This window comes from Pagrus pagrus (genome assembly GCF_965226575.1).
Source record: "Pagrus pagrus genome assembly, chromosome: 10".
Lineage (NCBI taxonomy): Eukaryota > Metazoa > Chordata > Actinopteri > Spariformes > Sparidae > Pagrus > Pagrus pagrus.
This window is the reverse complement of record NC_140194.1, coordinates 8571987-8591036: the sequence shown is the minus strand read 5'-3', so window position 1 is coordinate 8591036 and position 19050 is coordinate 8571987. Positions and strand designations below refer to the sequence as shown.

At 43.0% G+C, this 19050-nt stretch overlaps 1 protein-coding gene across 5 annotated transcripts in view; it reads left to right on the top strand.

Annotated features, from left to right (window-relative positions):
• sema3ab (sema domain, immunoglobulin domain (Ig), short basic domain, secreted, (semaphorin) 3Ab) overlaps positions 1-19050 on the top strand; it is a 67999-nt gene that overhangs the window by 27014 nt on the left and 21935 nt on the right. For 3 of the 5 annotated variants that reach the window (XM_084363416.1, XM_084363414.1, XM_084363417.1), the window contains one exon: positions 15031-15380. In XM_084363416.1, the coding sequence (XP_084219542.1) occupies positions 15263-15380 (118 nt within the window). In that variant the 5' untranslated portion in view covers positions 15031-15262. Of the gene's footprint in view, positions 1-2966; positions 3025-14620; positions 15381-19050 lie in introns of those variants that run through there. The other 2 variants (XM_084363415.1, XM_084363413.1) reach the window with 2 other exon arrangements.

The following is a 19050-nucleotide window of genomic DNA, read 5'->3' as shown; positions in this document are numbered from 1 at the left end:
AATTTCTCAGGAGAAGTAGTGAAAATGAGAACGTTAATTAACCAAATTGTGACGGATCCTGTCGACGTCTGGAGATTTAAATAGCCTAATCAATGAAGTTAAGCTGCCGTGCCTCCAGCGTACAGTAAATGTGCACATGGGTCTCTCATAAAGATGCACTTATTGTTTCTGATGCTGGGAGATCGCTGCAGGCAATGTAATTAATATTTTCCCCAGTAAAGATAAATAATTGTACCCACCCGTATATCCCATCCGGGAGATACATGTATCTCTACACACACATACGCACATTGGAGTTTTTCTCCTCATTTACATAGTTAGTTGTCGAAACCGAGTACGAATACAAATACAGATGATTTAGCTGGTTGAAAAGATACAGATACAGATAATGGTGTATAAACCTCGAATCACATAACGATTATGTAAGTTTTCAGTGTGTTATGAATGCTACTGTAGACAGCCTACCTGAAACTTTACAGTTGGCCATATTTCCCATTGTTCCCAAACTTTGGCCATGTGATTTGGTAAGAAATTACAGTAAATGATAAAACATGTTGCACTTATGATTGTAAATTTCATGACACTAGGTGAAGATGACACTGTTAAACAGAAAATCAAACAAGAATCTGTTTTTTTAACACGTCAGCATGTTAATATTGAAAAAGTCAGAACAGTCTTTTTCCTTTTAATAACTGATTATTTCAGTTATTGTTGAAATACAATCCTCATCTTCGCTCACATCAATGTGATAATGTATCTTAACTGTGTCTAAATCTCTGACCCACCGTCAGTCGCTATCTCAAAGGTTATCTTGGAACAACAACCCCCTTTACACCAGCTCAGATTTCCCTCACTCCCCAACTAATGGATCTGCTTCCAACTGTGAGCAACAAGTCTTCTTTTAGAGCAGCCTTTCATCTTTAAGATAACACAACTTTGATTTAGTGATAACATGTGCTTGTGCACTTTGCAGTAAGCTATTTGTTTATTGCATCCACTAACCCAGAGTTTGCTCAGCGCTCCTGCTGTGTATTTTTACTTGAATCTCCTCTTTCATCTCCAATCTATCCGTCCACATCCCCTCCTTTTTGAAATTATTTGCTCCCTGTTTCAATCTTGATGCTCTTTTAAATTCCCTCATCGTCTCTCCAATTCTTTTTTCCACCTCTTTTCACCCGAGCCACACACCATCCTCCCCACCCGAAGCCCCCTCTCGGTGCTGACACAGATGGGCGCTCAGTTAGTTCATGCTAGCTGACCCATTCGGTGAACCCTTCTGCCCCACCGGACGCTTCTGTTTGCAAACTGTGACAAAGTATCAGATTTACCCTTTTCTGTAGGTGCAGGAAGCGTGGAGGAACAGAGATCTGGGCATGTTCCTCCATATTACCTATCACGCCCCCATCGCACCCCGCGGTGCACACACTCACCGACACAGGTTGACATGCCTGCGCGTGCTCACACACACACACACACACACACACACACACACACACACACACACACACCAAACAGACATTCCAGGAAAACCAAGTGTGAGAAACCCTCTGTGGTTAGACTGCTGTTCTGAATAAAAGTCCGCCTTTGTCTATGAAGGACAAAGCCTTATTAAATTAAGTGATTATTTGGCATTTGCTAAAGTTGCTCCAAGGAACTGAATTACACACACACACACACACACACAAAGATATCCTAATTAGCTAAATGAGTCATTAATTTTAGCAGAGAGTTATTAAGATAAAGTTAATGAAGGTACGGCTAATTAAGACATGACGAATCGACATGTCTGCAACACCCATTAACACGTTATCTACTGCCTCTCTGTTATCTCACTTAATCTGCTCTAACTGCAGAATGCTCCCTGGAAATGAGACATTAAAGTGTCATCCAGCTGCTTTATCTTACAGATTGACAGTAGCAGGGACTTGGAGGGAAGTTAGTTTTCTTTAGCTTTCTTTACACTTTTACGTCATCGTTATTTTTGCACAAAACTATTATGCAGCTCGTTCCTCTGGCTTGAAACATGACTTAGAAAGATATGAGGTGGTTGCCTGTGACTGCTGTTGGCGGAACAACAAATGGGTCCAAACCTTTTGTAACGCCCACTCTAAAACATACCTGAACAACACGAGAGGTGAGGCAATAGCTTGCTAACTAATGTTGGTGTAAAGCAAATAATCTCAACCAGGGTTATGGGAGAAAATACTGTAGTTACTGTAATACTGTTTGAAAGAAAAGTTTAGACATTTAGACTGACGTCTGATAAACATTTCACTGGACTGGAAAGAACTGCTATTGCTGCTGGGTGGGATGTAACTTGTTATAGTGTAACTTTACCAAGACATTTTAGACATTAAGTTGCTCGTTACAGTTGTTGGTTAGCTTAAGTGTCCTTAATCAACAAGAATTTATTCTTTTTTTCATGCTCCGCATTATTATTCCCTTTTTGAGTTGTGTCTGAACGATCTGTCACGTAGCCATGCTGCTTCAGCAACCCTTTTACAACTTGCAAGCAGTGTTAATAGTCGCAATCACAATTACAAGATAAGGCGGTGTTTAGACCAAACAGCACTTCATTAAAAAGAAAGAAAAGAAAAACAGCCTCCTTATTCATTTAATTGAAACTACTGCATTGGCAGCAGTGTGCACGGCTCTGGTAAAATGCACAGCCATTCAGCAAAAAAAGCTGAATCCGGCTCAACTTTTCTTCACAAAGCAAAAGCTATTTGGCATTAAACCGTGTTGGCCAATGAAATACGTGCAAGAGAACATTCACTGTATTTCATCTTTTCAGCAATACCTGAAACAACAGCAGTGGGACCAGCTGAGTGCAGTTACCTTGTAAATATGACACAGTCAAATGGTAATATTTATGGACCTGTGTGACAGGATAAGGATGCCTTAAGTAAACATTGCAGAGAACACAGCCTGAGGGGTACTTCTTCTCCCTCTATCTATCTGTTTAGGAAGGGAAGGTGACGGACCATGTCGAGCAGAGTGTTAAAACGACCCAAATGTCCCGAGGTGAGTTTCGATTTGTTTTGAGAACGCTTTCTAAGTACACCATTAATTTCCGTTCCTCCCACCTTAAATGCTGACCTTCCTCTCCATGGAGAGTGCAGGGTGAAGGGGCGGGGCCAGATTATGATAAGCTTGTCTGTGCAGGTGTGAGTGACAGCAGTCAAAAGGTCACTCGTGTCTCCAAAAGCTCAACAATACCATCAGTGCTTGCAAAGAAAAAAGGGACAAGAACAGAAAGCTCATGTGAAGGCTGTGGCGTGAAGAAATATTGCAAATGATAAATATAAATCACGAACGAGCTTGAGTGTTTGTTCACAGCATTATCATTGTTCTGTGGTGTAATATACTGTGGTGTTATACATCCCACGAGCTATACTTTCCAGATAATATTGAGCTGGACTTGAGCTGCTTTTTCTCATCTACTTGCTAACTCCAACACAGCACAATATATTATGCAGCAGCAGGGGCAGACCACACACACCAGGGAGAGAGGGAGCCAAGCATGATAATACACTGCTGCGGGTTCGGTTAATTACTCAATTTAACAATGTAGCTTACATTGTGTTCTCAATTATGCTTTGTTACATATTCAGAGCGATGAAGTTCAGTGTGTCCCTTTTTTTCCACTCAATTTGATTGTTTTAAACAAACACGGCAAAATATTCAGCAGTGGTACGAGGTTTGGCACCGGGCTACTTTGTAATGCATCTCCGAAAGAAAGCACATCATTAATGGTGGAGAGATTGCCGTGTTTTTAAAACAGAGTGGTTATTCACACGAAGGTGGCTTTATAGCTAGTGGAAACTTAAAATGGTGAACTCTGTAAGCCAGAATTAATGATTACTTGTTTTGTCCTATTTCATTTCATCCTGAATTTTCACTCTGATTGGTGATTTTATACAGACCCTTCCTGGAGCCAGTCGAGAAAAGAACCAGACATGTTTTGGAGAAAAGCTTTCAGAGTCATTCTTTGGTCATCTTTCAATGAAATACACTCATCACTTCTGATATAACCAATTGCTATAGAAGCTACGCTAACCTCTTGAGGTGCCACTATTGCTGTTTTCAAATGAGCGGTCGCTTATCTTGCTTGTCGTCACATCTAAACCTCGCCTATAGCTGCCAGTAAATCATCTAAGGGCGCTGATTAGTGTTACCACTGTGTGTTGGGCCGCAAGCGCACAGCTAGCCAAAGGGTTTTGGGAGATCACATGCTATCTTGATCTTGCGAATTCAGCTGCCTTGCAAGGTGGCTCTAGCTACCAGTCCACTTCTGTAATGGCTGGTCCACCCTATGGACTGAGCAACTGCCGCCTCCAGTAGAAGTAGATTAGAAAACTGAGCCCTCATTAAGAATCATTTAAATCCATGTTTACAACACCCAGAGTAGTCAAATTCAATAGATCCATCGTAATGATGAAAACAAATTGATGCATGTATGCGATGTTTCCCGATCGGACGGAGAGATGAAAGCTGCAGAGCACGGCGGTATAATTGGAGATGGCAGGTTTGGCACTGTAACCCTCTGTGATCACGGGCGGCGAGGCAGAGACTCTGAACACAGAGGTCAAGGGTGGCACAGACAGAAATAGAGTGACTGCGCATGTTGGGATGGTTTGCTGAGTTCCTTTGTTTGTGTTTGTATTCAATCAGCAGCATTACCAGAATGTGTCCGCTCACTGTAACAGTGGCTGCCTTCATCTTCCTTCACCCATGGGTCACTTAAGACTATACATCTATGGGCGCCGTGATGAGGCACCCAAGCAGAAGAACATAAGGCTTGGATGAGGATGAGTTAAAGGGATTAGGGAAAGGAAGAGTGGATGAATGAGATTTTTAGACTTGGAGAGCAGTGGCTGTGTTGTGTTTGATGCCTTGGCAGAGACCGGTCCCTGACTAATGTGGCGTGATACACTGGGTACTGAGAGCAGGGCCAAGGGTTCCTTCCTGGGCATGAGTTTCTGGGTTGGAGCTTCTGCTTAATTGGACAGCTGGACCGTTTTCCCCACATATTTTCACATTAGAGGATGCTGCAAGTTTCTCTTCTCTTCTGTTCTCTTCGTGCCTGCCCAGTATTGACATTACTTCAGTGTGGGGTGCTGGCTATCAGCGCTGTAATCAGAGATTGAAAGACGGATATGTGTTGTTTCTCTCTTCGCTCCAGGTAACAGCCTTTCTCACTCGACCGTGACAAGCCCGGCAGTTATTGATACTTTAGCTAAGGGGGTCATACAATAATACCCCCCTTCTCTTTCTTGGGGTCCTCCCAACCCTAATTTGGAGCAGAAACTCTTCGTAGTCAGCGAGTGCCGTATATTACCTTACAGGAATGCAGGCTTTCTACTTAGACGTGAAACCAAACACACTGTCCTTTCATGATGACTTGTTTTTGTCTGCAGGGAACTCATTTTGATAAATGCTTTTTATGTGACACGAAAGTTGATCCGTTAAAAACAAGTTTCAATGAAGTGCTTACATCGATGAAATATCACTGTCGCTGCAAGGCGCAGATTGTGAGGAGGCATTATGCAAATTGGACATTAATCCTAAATGCTACTTGCCACAAGATTATTTATGAGCCGGATGTTAAATATCTTGTAAAATTTTTATAGCTGCACCTGGAAGACTGCAACAGAAGCACGTGTGTCTGAAGACATACCTGTGGCTGAGGGAGGACAGAGGTGGAACGAAGGGTCGAGGAGTTAGTCGTACATGGAAAGAATGCAAAAGATGAATTCTAGTGCAAATATATAAATACGTTTCTTTATTCTCGAAAAAATGGGAAAGTACTGTGGTGAATCAAGAGTCAACACCTGGGCTGACAGGGCAGGATGAAAGACATGTCGTGTCACATTTCTGCTATGTGTCCAGCAATAAGCTAAAATGAGGTGCAATTTCCTCTTGACTAATTAGTGTGGAATTGGTGCTGTTTTATCAACCTCCCCAGGGCAGAGTGAGCTTCGGGCTGGAAGCAGGGGCAAAGAGGTGTGAACAAGAATGGGAGACGCAACAGAAGCGGCATCAGCCAGAGGTTGTCGTCTGTTGGTTTATTACGGGACAATGCGGGCTGAAACCCAAGCCATTTCTTTGGCCTCATCGCTGTCAAAGCAGCAACAAATAACGACCCGAGAAGCTTCTTTCTCACAGGTTATGTTAAGAGCACTGATGCAGCCTTCGGGCCCTGCAGCACGTTAGTTATGACCTCACTCTGAGATGCTTTGCACAGTTGAGTGATGTTCACCTGTGGACACTGATTCTTCCCTTTCCTCACAAACATCATGTAATGAATGATCCTGTCCTCTGGCCCCTTGTTATCAATGGAACTGAATGGCATCAACTTCTTCTCTCCTTTTGTGCTTTCGGTCTTCACTTTTGTTGCTATCCATGTTTTTGTCCTCCCTTTTTACCTCACTCCCCCCTAGTCTTTTGTGGCCCTGTGTGATTTAGAGGAGGTAGATTGTTTTCAGTGAGGACAGAAGAGTCCAAGGCTGAATGGGAATTATTGGGTTTATGTCGGAGTCAAGGTTCTGATTGAAGGTATAAATCTTGGTGGAAGGACGGAGGCTCATGGATCCCTTCTGTTTGACCTCAGCTTAACACCAGGAACCCCATTAAAAGAGACGCCCTAGATCGATCGATCAAGCCCCTCCCTCCCCTAGACTCCCCCTTGCTATTGACAAGGTCAGTTAATCCATCGTTAAATGTCAGAACACACAATGTTTATGGGCTCAACTGGCACTGCTGATGTGCACATTTAGGGGTCAGTAATGGCAAGCGACTTGATTAAAATGCACAAAGGAGCACGACAAGGACATACAACCTGTAAATAGGAAAGAACAGTGATCAAAGTAAAAATTAAAGCATAAAAGCTTTCGCACATAATAATTTAGTTTGTGCTTCTCTTAATCAAACTGTTATCAGCAACTATAAAATATGTGCAGACATTCAGGGTCTGAAATGTGAATGCTTCAGTGCCACAAACCTGCATTCTTTGTAATGGCCAGCAGCAGGCAACTTCACTGGTTTCAAAAAGAAGCTTATGAGAAAATAAATTCTCGCTTGATTTATTACCACAACAAACAGTTTCGGAATGAGTTCATGGTCTCAATCGGTAGTTTCAAGTTTTCTTCAATTCAGCATGATATTAATTTAGTAAATTATGGTTACATTTGAAACAAAACAGACGATGAAGCAGGGTATGCTTTAGGGCGCGGCTACCTTGTGATTGACGAGTCACTACCAGGGTGTTTTCGTTGGGCTCTCAGTCAGATCAGACCAGGATATCCACCCTACCTCCAAACATACGGTCACCCCTGGCCTTAAAAAAACAAGATGGCGACGACTATAATGCCAAACTTAAGGTTTTAGTAGTCCTTGGTGCAGTTTAGACAAATATACTGTATATCAGAAAAATTCAAAACAGTAACTGTCAGCATTGATTTAGGCTTGCCATGACCAAATCTTACCCATAAAGTCGGCATATAAGAAACAATGCGAGATTGATTGATTATGAGTTTTTGTTGGTGATTTGAACAACTTTTGACTTGACACTGATGAGAGATATTGTTACCAGACTGCAGGAGTTACAGGCTTAGAGGTGAGGCTTAACCCAGAGTGACACAGGCTCTTAGCTGACCCCCTTCTTCTCTGATCAAAGACTCAGCAGAGGTATAATCCCAAGTCTTCAGTATTGGTTTTTAATGAACTCTAACCTTTAACCCCCAATAAGCCCCAGCATACCATGACAGTAGTCACTGACCAGCGACTGAGTTTTCTTGTCATGTTGGCTCTTGTGTAAAATTACGGTCATACAGTGAAAGTGTTTCCCTTTAAACCGTCATGTTTTTGTTTCTCGTGGAGCAAAACCATCAGAAAATATTAAGTGTTGATTATTATTGCTCGACTCTGTATGAGTTGGCAGAGACGTGTAAGCAGGGAAAGATGCATCTGTCTCAGGAACAGTGTATCAGCAGATTTAAACTGGAGAAACAGTAGCTCCTGTGTTCTTGGAAACTACTTTGCCACTGCCACTGCCCGCAATGAGCGGAAAAAAGAGGTTTGAGTCGGTCACGTTTGCCTCGAAGAAGTTATTGTTATGTCTACTTCCAGAAGGTATACCATTTCATGCTGCGCTACGGTTTAGTGCTTTACGGCTCTTTCCCTCCCTCTTTCCAAACATTTTTCCTCTTCACACCTCGAACTACACGGGGTTCTGCGGCGTAAACCACCAGGAGTGTGACAGAGACAGAAAGTGAAGTGTATGGTCATAGGTTTGTTATAGCGTGAAGGAAGTGAGCTGTGTGATGTCTAGACTGCTGTCACTCTGAGCTGGGTCAATAAACAGCATCAGTGATGAGTTTCAGCTTGTCCATCTTCACATACAAACGCATTCACATAGACGCACACTGTTTCTCTGTCATTAAAAGGTCCTTTCTCTCGCTGGAAAGTGAGACTTTGCCCCGAAACATCAGCTTTGCAAACACAAGTGTTTTTTTCCCAAATGATTTATTGATTTGTGCAGTAAATCAGCAAAACTGCAGACGTTTTAAGACAGATTTAATGATGGAATAGCCTAAAAAAACATTGGTTTATAATAGATTTTTCCAGACAAGTTGTGTGGGTCTCACTGTTGTTGCATTGCTTCTTTGCCACATTATATATTTGCTGTAACTTCCTGTTTGTAGTAGAAAAACAGAGCTTGCTTGGGTGTGATAACATTGAATTTCTGAATATATTTGGAAAGAGCCACAAAGGCACGCATATGTCTAAAATGTGTCTGCATTTTTGTTAGACAGGAAGCATTTTTCTGGATCAATGCAGATAACCATCAGCAAGCCATTCAGTAAGAGGAACAGTTTACACTGTCCAAACTCAGTTTATGAAAGGATATTTGGAAAAGTCTTACAGGATTGTACAGCAAGTGTGATGGTTTCTTTCTAAGGAAGCAATAGTACTAATATTATTCTTCGGTTAATGCATTAATAGATAGCCGAGACAGAAATGGTGCGTGACTTAAGCTGCACTGTACGTCTGGTTTTTATCTCCCCACCATAAAAGCTCGGTTGGGTCAAATACAGTTTAGAACAGAAGCTGATTCACCACGATAGCAGATCGCTCTGACGAGAACTCCTCCAGAGGCATAAGCATGGAAAAGACTGTCAAGGAAATTAAATGTGTCTGCCAAGTGGTGCTGCACAGCACCTCTGCCTATCTCCACATATCATTAATATAAGTGAGAAAAGTTAGAACTTCACGTGCTTAGAGATGATATCCTGGAACGAGTCCACGCTGCTGAACTAAAGAGCAAAGCCCTGGAACGCTACCAGCTCCAGGCCAGTGTACCACAGCTGACCCTGCGCTCCTACCTCCAGGAAGGAAGGCAAACAAAAAGAATCCTATTACATTATTGTTATGTGACTTTTAGGCCTTTCACAAAGTCATCAGAAGTTCAGCTCACAAATATTGTGTTCATAGGTCACCCTTTCAACTCTCTGCACTGTTGTTCACGTTGTGTCTTATCTAACACAATCACATGTTGAAAAGATGTCTTTACTTAATACACCAATGAAGACCTGCTGATTATCTTCCATATTGACCTTATTTCGAGAAGTACATGACCAAGAGAGGTGCTGTCACAGCCTCTGTCCTCGTTCGTGTAATCTCCGAGTGTGAGTCAGAGAGAGGCTCCGTGTTTTTGTTGTTCCCTGCAGAGGTGAAAAGCAGGTAGCCTGAAGGTTGAAATATTGATGGATGATGATAAATTCATGTGGCTGGTGAAAGATTGAAGCACATCCAACAGCAGACGCTGTGTCTTCCGATAGCCACTGTTAACGCCCATCTGAGGCAAACTGATATTGTCCCCTAGAGAGGCGATCCTGTGAATGAAATGAAATTTGCGCTCTACAAAGTCTAATGTGCTTCCAGGATGTATGTTTTTTTCCCTGCATTGCACAATGCACAGTCTCAGATTTGCCATCGCAGATCCCCTTGGTTGTCACAATAAGGGTGGGGTTGCTTCGGTGTTGACGACAATGCACTGTTCTCAGTAATTTATTCATAACTCTGAGGATTTTCGCTGTATTTTTCATCAATTTTTCATTAAGAAAGAGTAAATCACCAACAGCGTGTGGTTTATTCAGTCATGAATAGTGCACAGCACACTGTCTATTTATGCCGTACTCTCATGAGCCTGCTTACACAGAAGAGTCGGAGCGGAGAAGAGTTTTTCCACACTTTTGTTAGATGACAGCGACGAAAGATGCACTCAAGTATGGTTTTACTCTGTCCCAACTAATGTTATGTTCTAAATAGTAATGCTAGTGTGCAGCGTGGTCGGATCTGATATGTTTTTCTTGTATATTGTCTCCCGGATGCTCCTGGGGTAAGTTAGTGAGGGCTTGAGCTGATTCCAGTAGCTCCCAAGGTGAAGAAAGGCCTTCTCTTTTTCCTTCATACCAAGCCCTGCTGGCTCACACAGCTGGCTTCCATCACTGCATGCTTTGTGTGTGTCTGTGCGTGTGTGTGTGTGTTTTATGCCCATAATAACGGCAGTGCCAATATATCAGTCCTGTCAAAGGCAGCAACCCAATATCCATGGTGGTAGTGGGGCAAACCACGTCACCGCATCATAGCTCATCTCGTCTGGGGCATGGGAATAAAATGTCATATATGTATTTAGATTCTCGTATTGTAATTTATTCCGCTTTATTAAATCATTCGAAACAGGTTATTCTATACACAAACCAGTAAAATTTACTCTTTACGCTTTTTTTCCCCCATCGCCTGTTCCAATCACTGAATGCTACTTGTCATAAAGCTAATCTTAACTACAGCTGGGTGGGTGGACGCAGGGGGGAACTATGCAGACTGGTATTGTAAAGGGTAGGTGGGCGGCAAACGTGGTTAATTTCCTTGTCTCGGGCTTGTGGTTTGTTTTGCTGAGCCAAATCCTCTCATTTAGGAGATTATGTTCCCAGGCCTGTGGAGAGTACTGTAGGTGGAGGTCAGAGAAGATGAAACGGAGAAAAATGGAGAAAGGAGCGACGGAAAGAGTTTTTCAGTGTGGGGTATAGGTGCAGACGGATGGAGAGACATGGCAGCAGATGGGGTTAATATATGTACTGGTGTGGAGTGGGGGTAGGTGATGCTCAGTAGAGAGGCAGAAGAGGAAAGCAGCTTGTGTGTGGAGACATCTGAGGGTTGGGGGGTGTACTCGTGTTGGCAGGAGGTGTGGTGAGGTGGGATGGGCATTGTTTAAGGAGGGCTGAATGAACTCTGATGGGGGGCTCCACCTTTCAATGGGTATTGACAGATCTCCTCCACTGCTGTTCCTACTCCAGAGCTCTCATCGGCCCATCTTCCAAACATACCATTCCTCTCCACGAGTTAAAGAAATCCCCCCTCTCTTACTGCACTCACACACATGAGCTGATTAACTCTGAGATGGTCAGAGTACCCTGAGCCCTCTGTCTGAGTGAATAGAAGACTTGGGACCATAAAGCTGAATTGGTGCTTCAGAAGGGGGGGATCTCCTTTAAACTCCCTTTGAGTTCTGTAAAAACCAACACTTGGGCCCAATACCATTTCCAAGTTTTACCCCTCCCCCTCACTTTCAAGTGCTCCATATGTGGAGACAGAAAAGCATGGAGGCTCGCAATTAATTCAAGACTTCATGCCATCAACCACGTCATCAATTAAAAAGGAACCCTGCTTCTTCACTGGCCACTAATGTTAGCGTTGCTTTGTAGGCTAACATTCGCCACCCGCGCCCCGACCCTGCCAGTCTGCACTGATATCAGAGGAGTGGTACCAACTACAGCAACTCTAACCCAGCACTGAAATAGGCCAGAATGCGGGACAGTCGTGCACAAATCAGCAATAAAAATGTATGGTTAGCTAGCCAGCTAGTTGGCTTCTGAGACATCAGCAAACTGATCATGTTTGTTTATTGCTTGTTATCAAGAATAGAACCATAATACAGTGAAACAACACAGTTCTCATAACCCTCAGTTGGAAGGGCCATGTAACCTTACCACTATGTCTCACCCCTCAATCCCATCAAGAATCGAGACAACCTACCCCTGAACGTGAACGCGCAAAACAGAGTGAGAGAAGTAGGGCTAAGTGGTAGGGGTGGGGGGTGTATTGGGATTGGGCCATAGTCAAGGACGTGCCCTTCTTCACATTGGACCACTGTTATTCAGTATATTTTTTAACCATGGCTGAGCTGAGAAGCAAAGAAGGAAACTATACAACAACAGAATAAAGCTAAAGAAAAGTTTGAATATGCACAGAACTTGTCTCCAAGCCAGTCAGAAAAAAAACAAGATTTTTGAGGGACAATAAAGAGCCACAGTTAAGAGGAGAAATGAAAAAGATCAAGAGAAAAAAAGTTAGGGAGAGTTAGAATAAGATGTGAATTGAGAGGGTTCAGTGGGGTTGAGTGGATGAGTGGAGAACTCTTGAGTTGGAGCCTATGAATACATCGCCTATGTCAGGAACTGGGACATTCTCACCACCGCCTTTTTCCTCTTTGAGGAGGGGCCAAGAGGATTTAACAGCTGATTGTCAAGTCTGCATATGAATCTTTTGATAAGAATCAAACAGAATCATAAGTGACAGTACTTCAGCCGAGAGCTTGAGATGGCATTATTGATGCCACATACAGCACAAGAATGCTATAGCTGCTGTTATCCACTTAACATGCTGTTATCCACTTAGCATGAAAACACTTTGCCAGTTATCAACATGCAGGGAGTACGGCCAGTAGAAGTGTGGGGTAACATTCTCAAGTGGGCCATTCACTCCTAATTCACCTCAAACAATCGCTCCGTCTGGCCTTAGTTATGGCAGATTGTGTTACATGATCCCCGGAATAATGAACTGGTACGTCAACACTGCCAATCCCACATAGCAAAGAAAAGGATCTGTCTATTCCAGCCCCTAATCCAGTCTGTTTGGGAAGCGGAGTCTGTGGCGTGACACTTGTTCCCCATAGTCTCCAGTGTTCTCGCTGGAACCTCCAAGCGCCAGCTCACATTAGCATAACCGTGAGGCCCATCCACTCACTACAGGATTAGTTCAGCTCTCCTCCCACTGTCTGATGGCTCTTTATCCAGATGGATACAGCCTGTTAGAGGTCTTAACCACACCATTGCCACTAAAGTCATTATCATTCACCACGAGGAGGAATCAGCTCACCGAGGCTCTGCTGTGTGGAGCGAGATTGACATCTCATTTGGGATGGTTTAAGAGAATAGACAGGGAACTCCCCTTCAGACGATGATGGAGGAGCTAATAAATGCCCAATCAATCTGCCTTTATGCTTAAGTGACTATTAACAAATTGTTAAGCTAGTCTTGTAATGTTTTTTGTAACGCTATTATTTTTGGATTATTTTTGTGGAACAGGTTTTCCACCAATAGCAGCTTAAACGGAGATCTGTGTAAGAGTTTGTATTCTTCATGTTCATGTCAAGCGCCCAAATTTGGTAAACGTACTGTTCTGTATCTCATCCTGGAAATGATGTTCAGTTCTCGGGACTTGAGCTCAAGACATTTGCCACACCGTTTAGCTTGAAAATTAGGTTAAGCTTTAATGTTACCTCATTCTGGGAACTCCTGTGTTCACCCATGTGATGTTTTTTAAAACTCCAGTGGCGCCATCACTAAAGAGATGGACAAGATGTATTTGTCTTTTGTTCAGATAGTTCCATAGCATAGCTACAACACTGTAATGGCAGCTTCACCACTAATCCATTGGACTCAGGTGAAGTAGATAGCTTGATGTTTTACATTGAGAGGGAGCCAGTTAAATAGCATGCAATTGTAAGTCTCTTTGCAGTCTCACTGTCTGGCTTCCTTAACCGGGAAAACTTTATCTGATATCTAATGGGCATCTGTGTAAAATGTGTTTGTTTATCCTGTATTTTTTATATATATATATATATATATATATATATAGTACTTAGGGTATGTATGTGATGTGTGGGTATATATATGTACATGTATGGTTGTAATATATGTGTATATATGTATGATCAGTGAGTGATTAATTTATGAAGTAGTGTGTTGGATAAGTGTATACTTCTTTCTACTCCTACTATTCAGCTGACTTAAAAAATATTACCAGTAGCAAATTTTAATATCCGTATATAAATTAAAAACTGTAAAAATGCATTTAAAATTGTGCTGCTTTAATGTGTCCCTCTATTTTGTTAATAGTAAAAATTGTAAATCTAAATACTGCGCTATATTTTAGGGTCTCATCTTTACTTAACGTACTAAATCTGCAATTTTTACTCGACTGAGCTCCCTCCGAATGTGCTGCTTTCATACTCCGCTGTATTTTCCTGTTTTCCCACTAACCTCTTGCCTTGCTCTAACCTCTTCTACTCCTACTACTCTTGCTTTCACTGTTTTCTTTTCTCTCATGCTTTCTATGCTCTCTCTCACCCTCTCTTCCACCTACACTGCACTCTCTTTTCTTAATCCTTCCCTCCCTCTCTCTCTCTCTCTCTCTCTCTCTCTCTCTCTCTCACTCTGAATATGCTGTCTGCCTCAGCTGTTCTCAGTTGCACTGTGTGCCTTGTGCTGTGGGGACAGGGCAGGAGCTGCGCTGAGTGGGGCTGAACTAGTCCAGAGCAGTGTTAAGTAGAGAGGGAGAGAGGTAGATAGAAAAAAAACAGTGTGAGAGAGAGAGAGAGAGTCAGTGCAGATTGTGCTTACCAAGCACACTGGATTAACAGCTGAAACAAACTGGACCTGTTTTTCTGTCTTTAGCTGAAGGTAGAGACTCAGCGGCAATGTGGATGGCTGCTTAGACAGAGCTGCACGCCGGTCGGGTAAAAGGACAAAACTATGGCAGTCGTACCCTCGCACTCTTCCCACAGTTTAGCGTGGTGAAGATCTCTCATGTGTGCTTAGATTGGTCAGGTTTACCTTGGACTTACTGGTGTTGAAGGCTCACTTGCAGTGACATTGACCCATAACCCCCAACTCTGCTTTGCAGGTTCCGTCTCCCCTGGACTTGGACTCTAATTTTGGCTTTTGACCCCTGGAGCAGGAAAGAGTTTTTTGATTTGGCAGGGGACGAGCCCTGCTGAGAACCAGCCTTGACTGACCCACCAGCATTTATTCGTAATCGCTGGACAGCAGGAACATTTCTTCTATTAGATCTGAGACTGACCGCTCTGGAGGCGTGCACTTAAAAGGACCTCACTGGCCTCTATTGCCCCAGGACCATGGGCTCTCTCTGGGGCAGCGTTATGCTGCTGTGTGGGGTGGTTCTGCTCAGGACGGAGGGCAGCGCAGCCCAACAGACCAAGAACAACGTCCCCCGGCTAAAACTCTCCTATAAAGGTGAGTTCCTTGGATTTGTATTATCTGTCATAAATGTCCTAAATGATTCAGCTCTTCACTGCCTGCAGCTTTGCTTCTTGATCATGCAGATTAAAATCCCCAAACCAAATATGGTGTACTGTAATGATGAGACAAGCAGTGCTGACTAGAAAAGAAGTTGTAACCGTGAGATCCTCGATATCCCTGTGAGAGGCACCTGTAAAAAAAAAACAAAGTAAACATTGTTGAAAGATTTTTTTTTTACAAGACTTGTCAAGCTTGACAGCTTATCAGCTGTATGCTGTAATTGTGTGATGTGATGTGTGAAAAATTTGCATGTCAGTGCAAGTTCCCGTTTCATGTTCATTCAGTATTGCAGAAAAGTCGTCCGGATTTTGTATTTATATTCCATTTTCATCCACTTTAGCTGGAAAATAAGAAAAAAATTGTTTTTCTCGTGGAAGCCTTGCGGCAGTGTTTAGAAAATTGTTCAGTGAAACAATCAGCTGGGACTTATAAATAGCAATTAGTGATAATTAATATTTCACCACATGTGCTGTTATGCCAAGAAGAGACCTGTTTAGTGGTATTTAGGAAAGTAACTCTTGCCAAATCAGAGGAAGTGTTCCTGAGTGTCCGTTACAGAAGTCTGTCTCTGATGCACGCTCTCTTCCTGTCGCTCCGTCTGTCTTTTGATCAACTGCTGTTGTCAGTTTTTCGATGAAAAGTGGTGCCAGACATGGACTCCCTGGCAGTTGAGCGTCATTCATCCCTCTCTCCCTTCCTTTCTTTTTTTTTCCTCCTGGATGTCATTTTTCCGCTCCGCTTTTTTCCTGCACGGTAATTATGCTCAGGATGAATGGTGCAGGTCTGTTTCAGCAGATGGCTTTCCCAAAGAGAAATGCTTCTCGCTCAGTGCTGGGAGATCCATAATTATACACACACAAGCATGCGCGTACACACACACACATGTGCGTGCGCACACACACACACATAGCCATCTGTAGATAGCTAATGATACCTGTGAGCATATCAGTCACTTAAAACAACATGCTGTCAGTTTGGCGAAACACGCCCATGCAGTTATATCTCTATTAGACGTCAGGCCTTCAGGTAGCAGCCCGGCCAGCTTGGTTATTTGGCTGCCATCTCCACATTGAATTTTTCCATTAGAGCTCATTCACATTTTGCCCGGTGGGGACAATATCTGGCACCATCCTTGGCTTATGATAGTGAGCAGGTATCATTTCCATGCCTGCAACGTGGTGGAAATATTATTCACATAATACTGTAGAATTTCATCAAACATTATCCACTGTAGGTCCCATTTGGCAAGTGACATGGGATTATTGCATTATGAATCATTTATATCACCATATAAATTATTTATTACCCCTGTTGATAGGTGAAGCAGGCTCAGATTTACTTGTGGGGAGGAAGAAATCAGATGATTCACAGAGCGGTACCTGCCTAGACAGCCTGAGAAGTCGCCGAGTCCTGAGCACAGATCGTCTGATCAGTGACGCATGGGACTGGGAGGTGAAGGAACTCTGACCCCTGCAGGTCGTTGGGAATACTGGGAAAATCGGTCCACATGGATGCGTCTGTGTGGGTGCAGGCATCCACACACACCCACATGTTTTTGAATCTACCGAAGACTTAAGTCTTATGAACTCAGCAGGGAGGTGTTTATCTCGAAAGCGCGAGTCTGACCAGCAGCCTGCTCCCCCACAGTATGAACACAGTTAGGCGCTCTGAAGCATACATACCAACTTCTCTGACCAACCACCACACACACACACACACACACACACACACACACACACACCTCCCCGCTAAACCCCAGGAGATTCCAGCAGATCTTTTGAAAGTGAGGGTCGAGGGGCAGAAGGGCAATGGAGTAGGGGGAAAGATAACAATGGTACCCCATGGCTACCTAAACATGAGCTAAGGTCCAACTGTATCAACAATTAAGTGACTAGGTGATGATGAGGCACTGGGAGGCCGTGAGTTTACAGTAAACCCCATGTTATACTCGGCATAACTGATATGAGATCGATTCACACCCCTGGGGTCAGAGGTATCCTCAGGGGAGTAAACAGATATCCATATGGTTTGCAAGTTTATGGGCCACAAGAAGTAGAGCACATGTTGTTTACTGTCCGAGGAAGAGAAGAGAGGGTGCTTTAGTTTTATAGGATATGGGTGTACTGCCAAAAGTACTCCTTCTTTTTGACCTGTCCACCCCTTTCCTGAGCAGAGCCAAGGGCTTGCACCCAAGCACACACACATATCCAAACACACATACGGGCAAATGGATTCTCAGCAGCCCAACTAACATCTTAACTGTCGAATACCAAGAAATAAAACGAGAATTTGAAAAATTGAAACTACAGTCGGTGGTTTCATTACCCACAAAATTCTCCTTCGAGTAGTCATGCAGTCAGCTGCTTGTGTGTTTGTGTTGTTCTCGTTTTCATTCTGTAGTGAATCGACTTCTACATCAGTGCTGGAGAACGGAGGAGTTCTCTTAAAGACTTTTAATCCATAAGCACGTTAAGAATCTTCGGAGCGGAGTTGGGTTTCTCGGGGTGTGTACAGTATAAACTCTGAACGGCCCTGAATGGTCATGGGAAGGTATCTTATACACTCTGGAGGCTTTCTCGGGTTCTGGATAGTCTGTTCCCCTCCAAATGGAGGCATGTTTAAGATTTGTTCAGCAGTGTTTGGTTTTTGTTTGACTCTATCTCCAGCAGGAATTGTTGTAGTCATTTGACTTAGTCACATCTGTACCAGCTGCAAAGTAAGATGCTCTGAAGAATAAATTCACTTATTCACTGATTACGTCTGCTTACGTAATCTCCAGTGCCCGTGGCTATTGGCTGTCAAACAGGCACAGTTTGATAAAACAGTCTCCTTTAATTCAGTGACGCCTGAACTAGTACATTTAAAAAACATACTAAAGATCCTGATTTTCATTTTGAATTTTTTTATTAGATTGTACCCACTCATAGATACCACCCACCTAAATATGCCTAATTTCTTTCGTCCACGCAACTTTTCTTCTTTTAGCAATTAACAAAAATCACACCAACAGTTAATGGGCTCGATTCTGGGTCGAGACTCATCATCCATCCAAGTTTCATGCAATTCCATTCTGTAGTTTTTGTGTAATCCTGCTGACAAACCAACCGACCAACCAAAAGGACACGGATGACAGGATTTCGTCAAACAGTAACCATTGTAATCAGTTGAACCATGTAATCACAATGCGATGATACATATCAAAATTGGACTATTGCCCAGCCCAAAATATGTAACTCAGAATGTGTGACACTAACTTTATTTAATGAAAAGTGCACAGATATCTTCAGTATACACTTTCATTCATGCAGTGCACAAAAATTGACAGACCGATATTCCTCCAATATGTTAAGAAGGCTTTTTCCTAGAATTTCTACTTGACACTGAACAAATTACTCGACTGATGAGGCTTTGTGCTGTTTGCCCCCCAGGCATGGATGAATCAGTGCCTGTCTTCACTTCAAGTGACGCAGTGATACTTTGTGTTTTGTCAGTGTGCAATCACACATTAAGTCATGAGAACTGAACCGGGGCCAGAGATCAGTGTTCCCATACAGTGCGGGCCACACGTGGGTTATTGTTAGGAAGTGTTTCTGCTTTTTTCTTA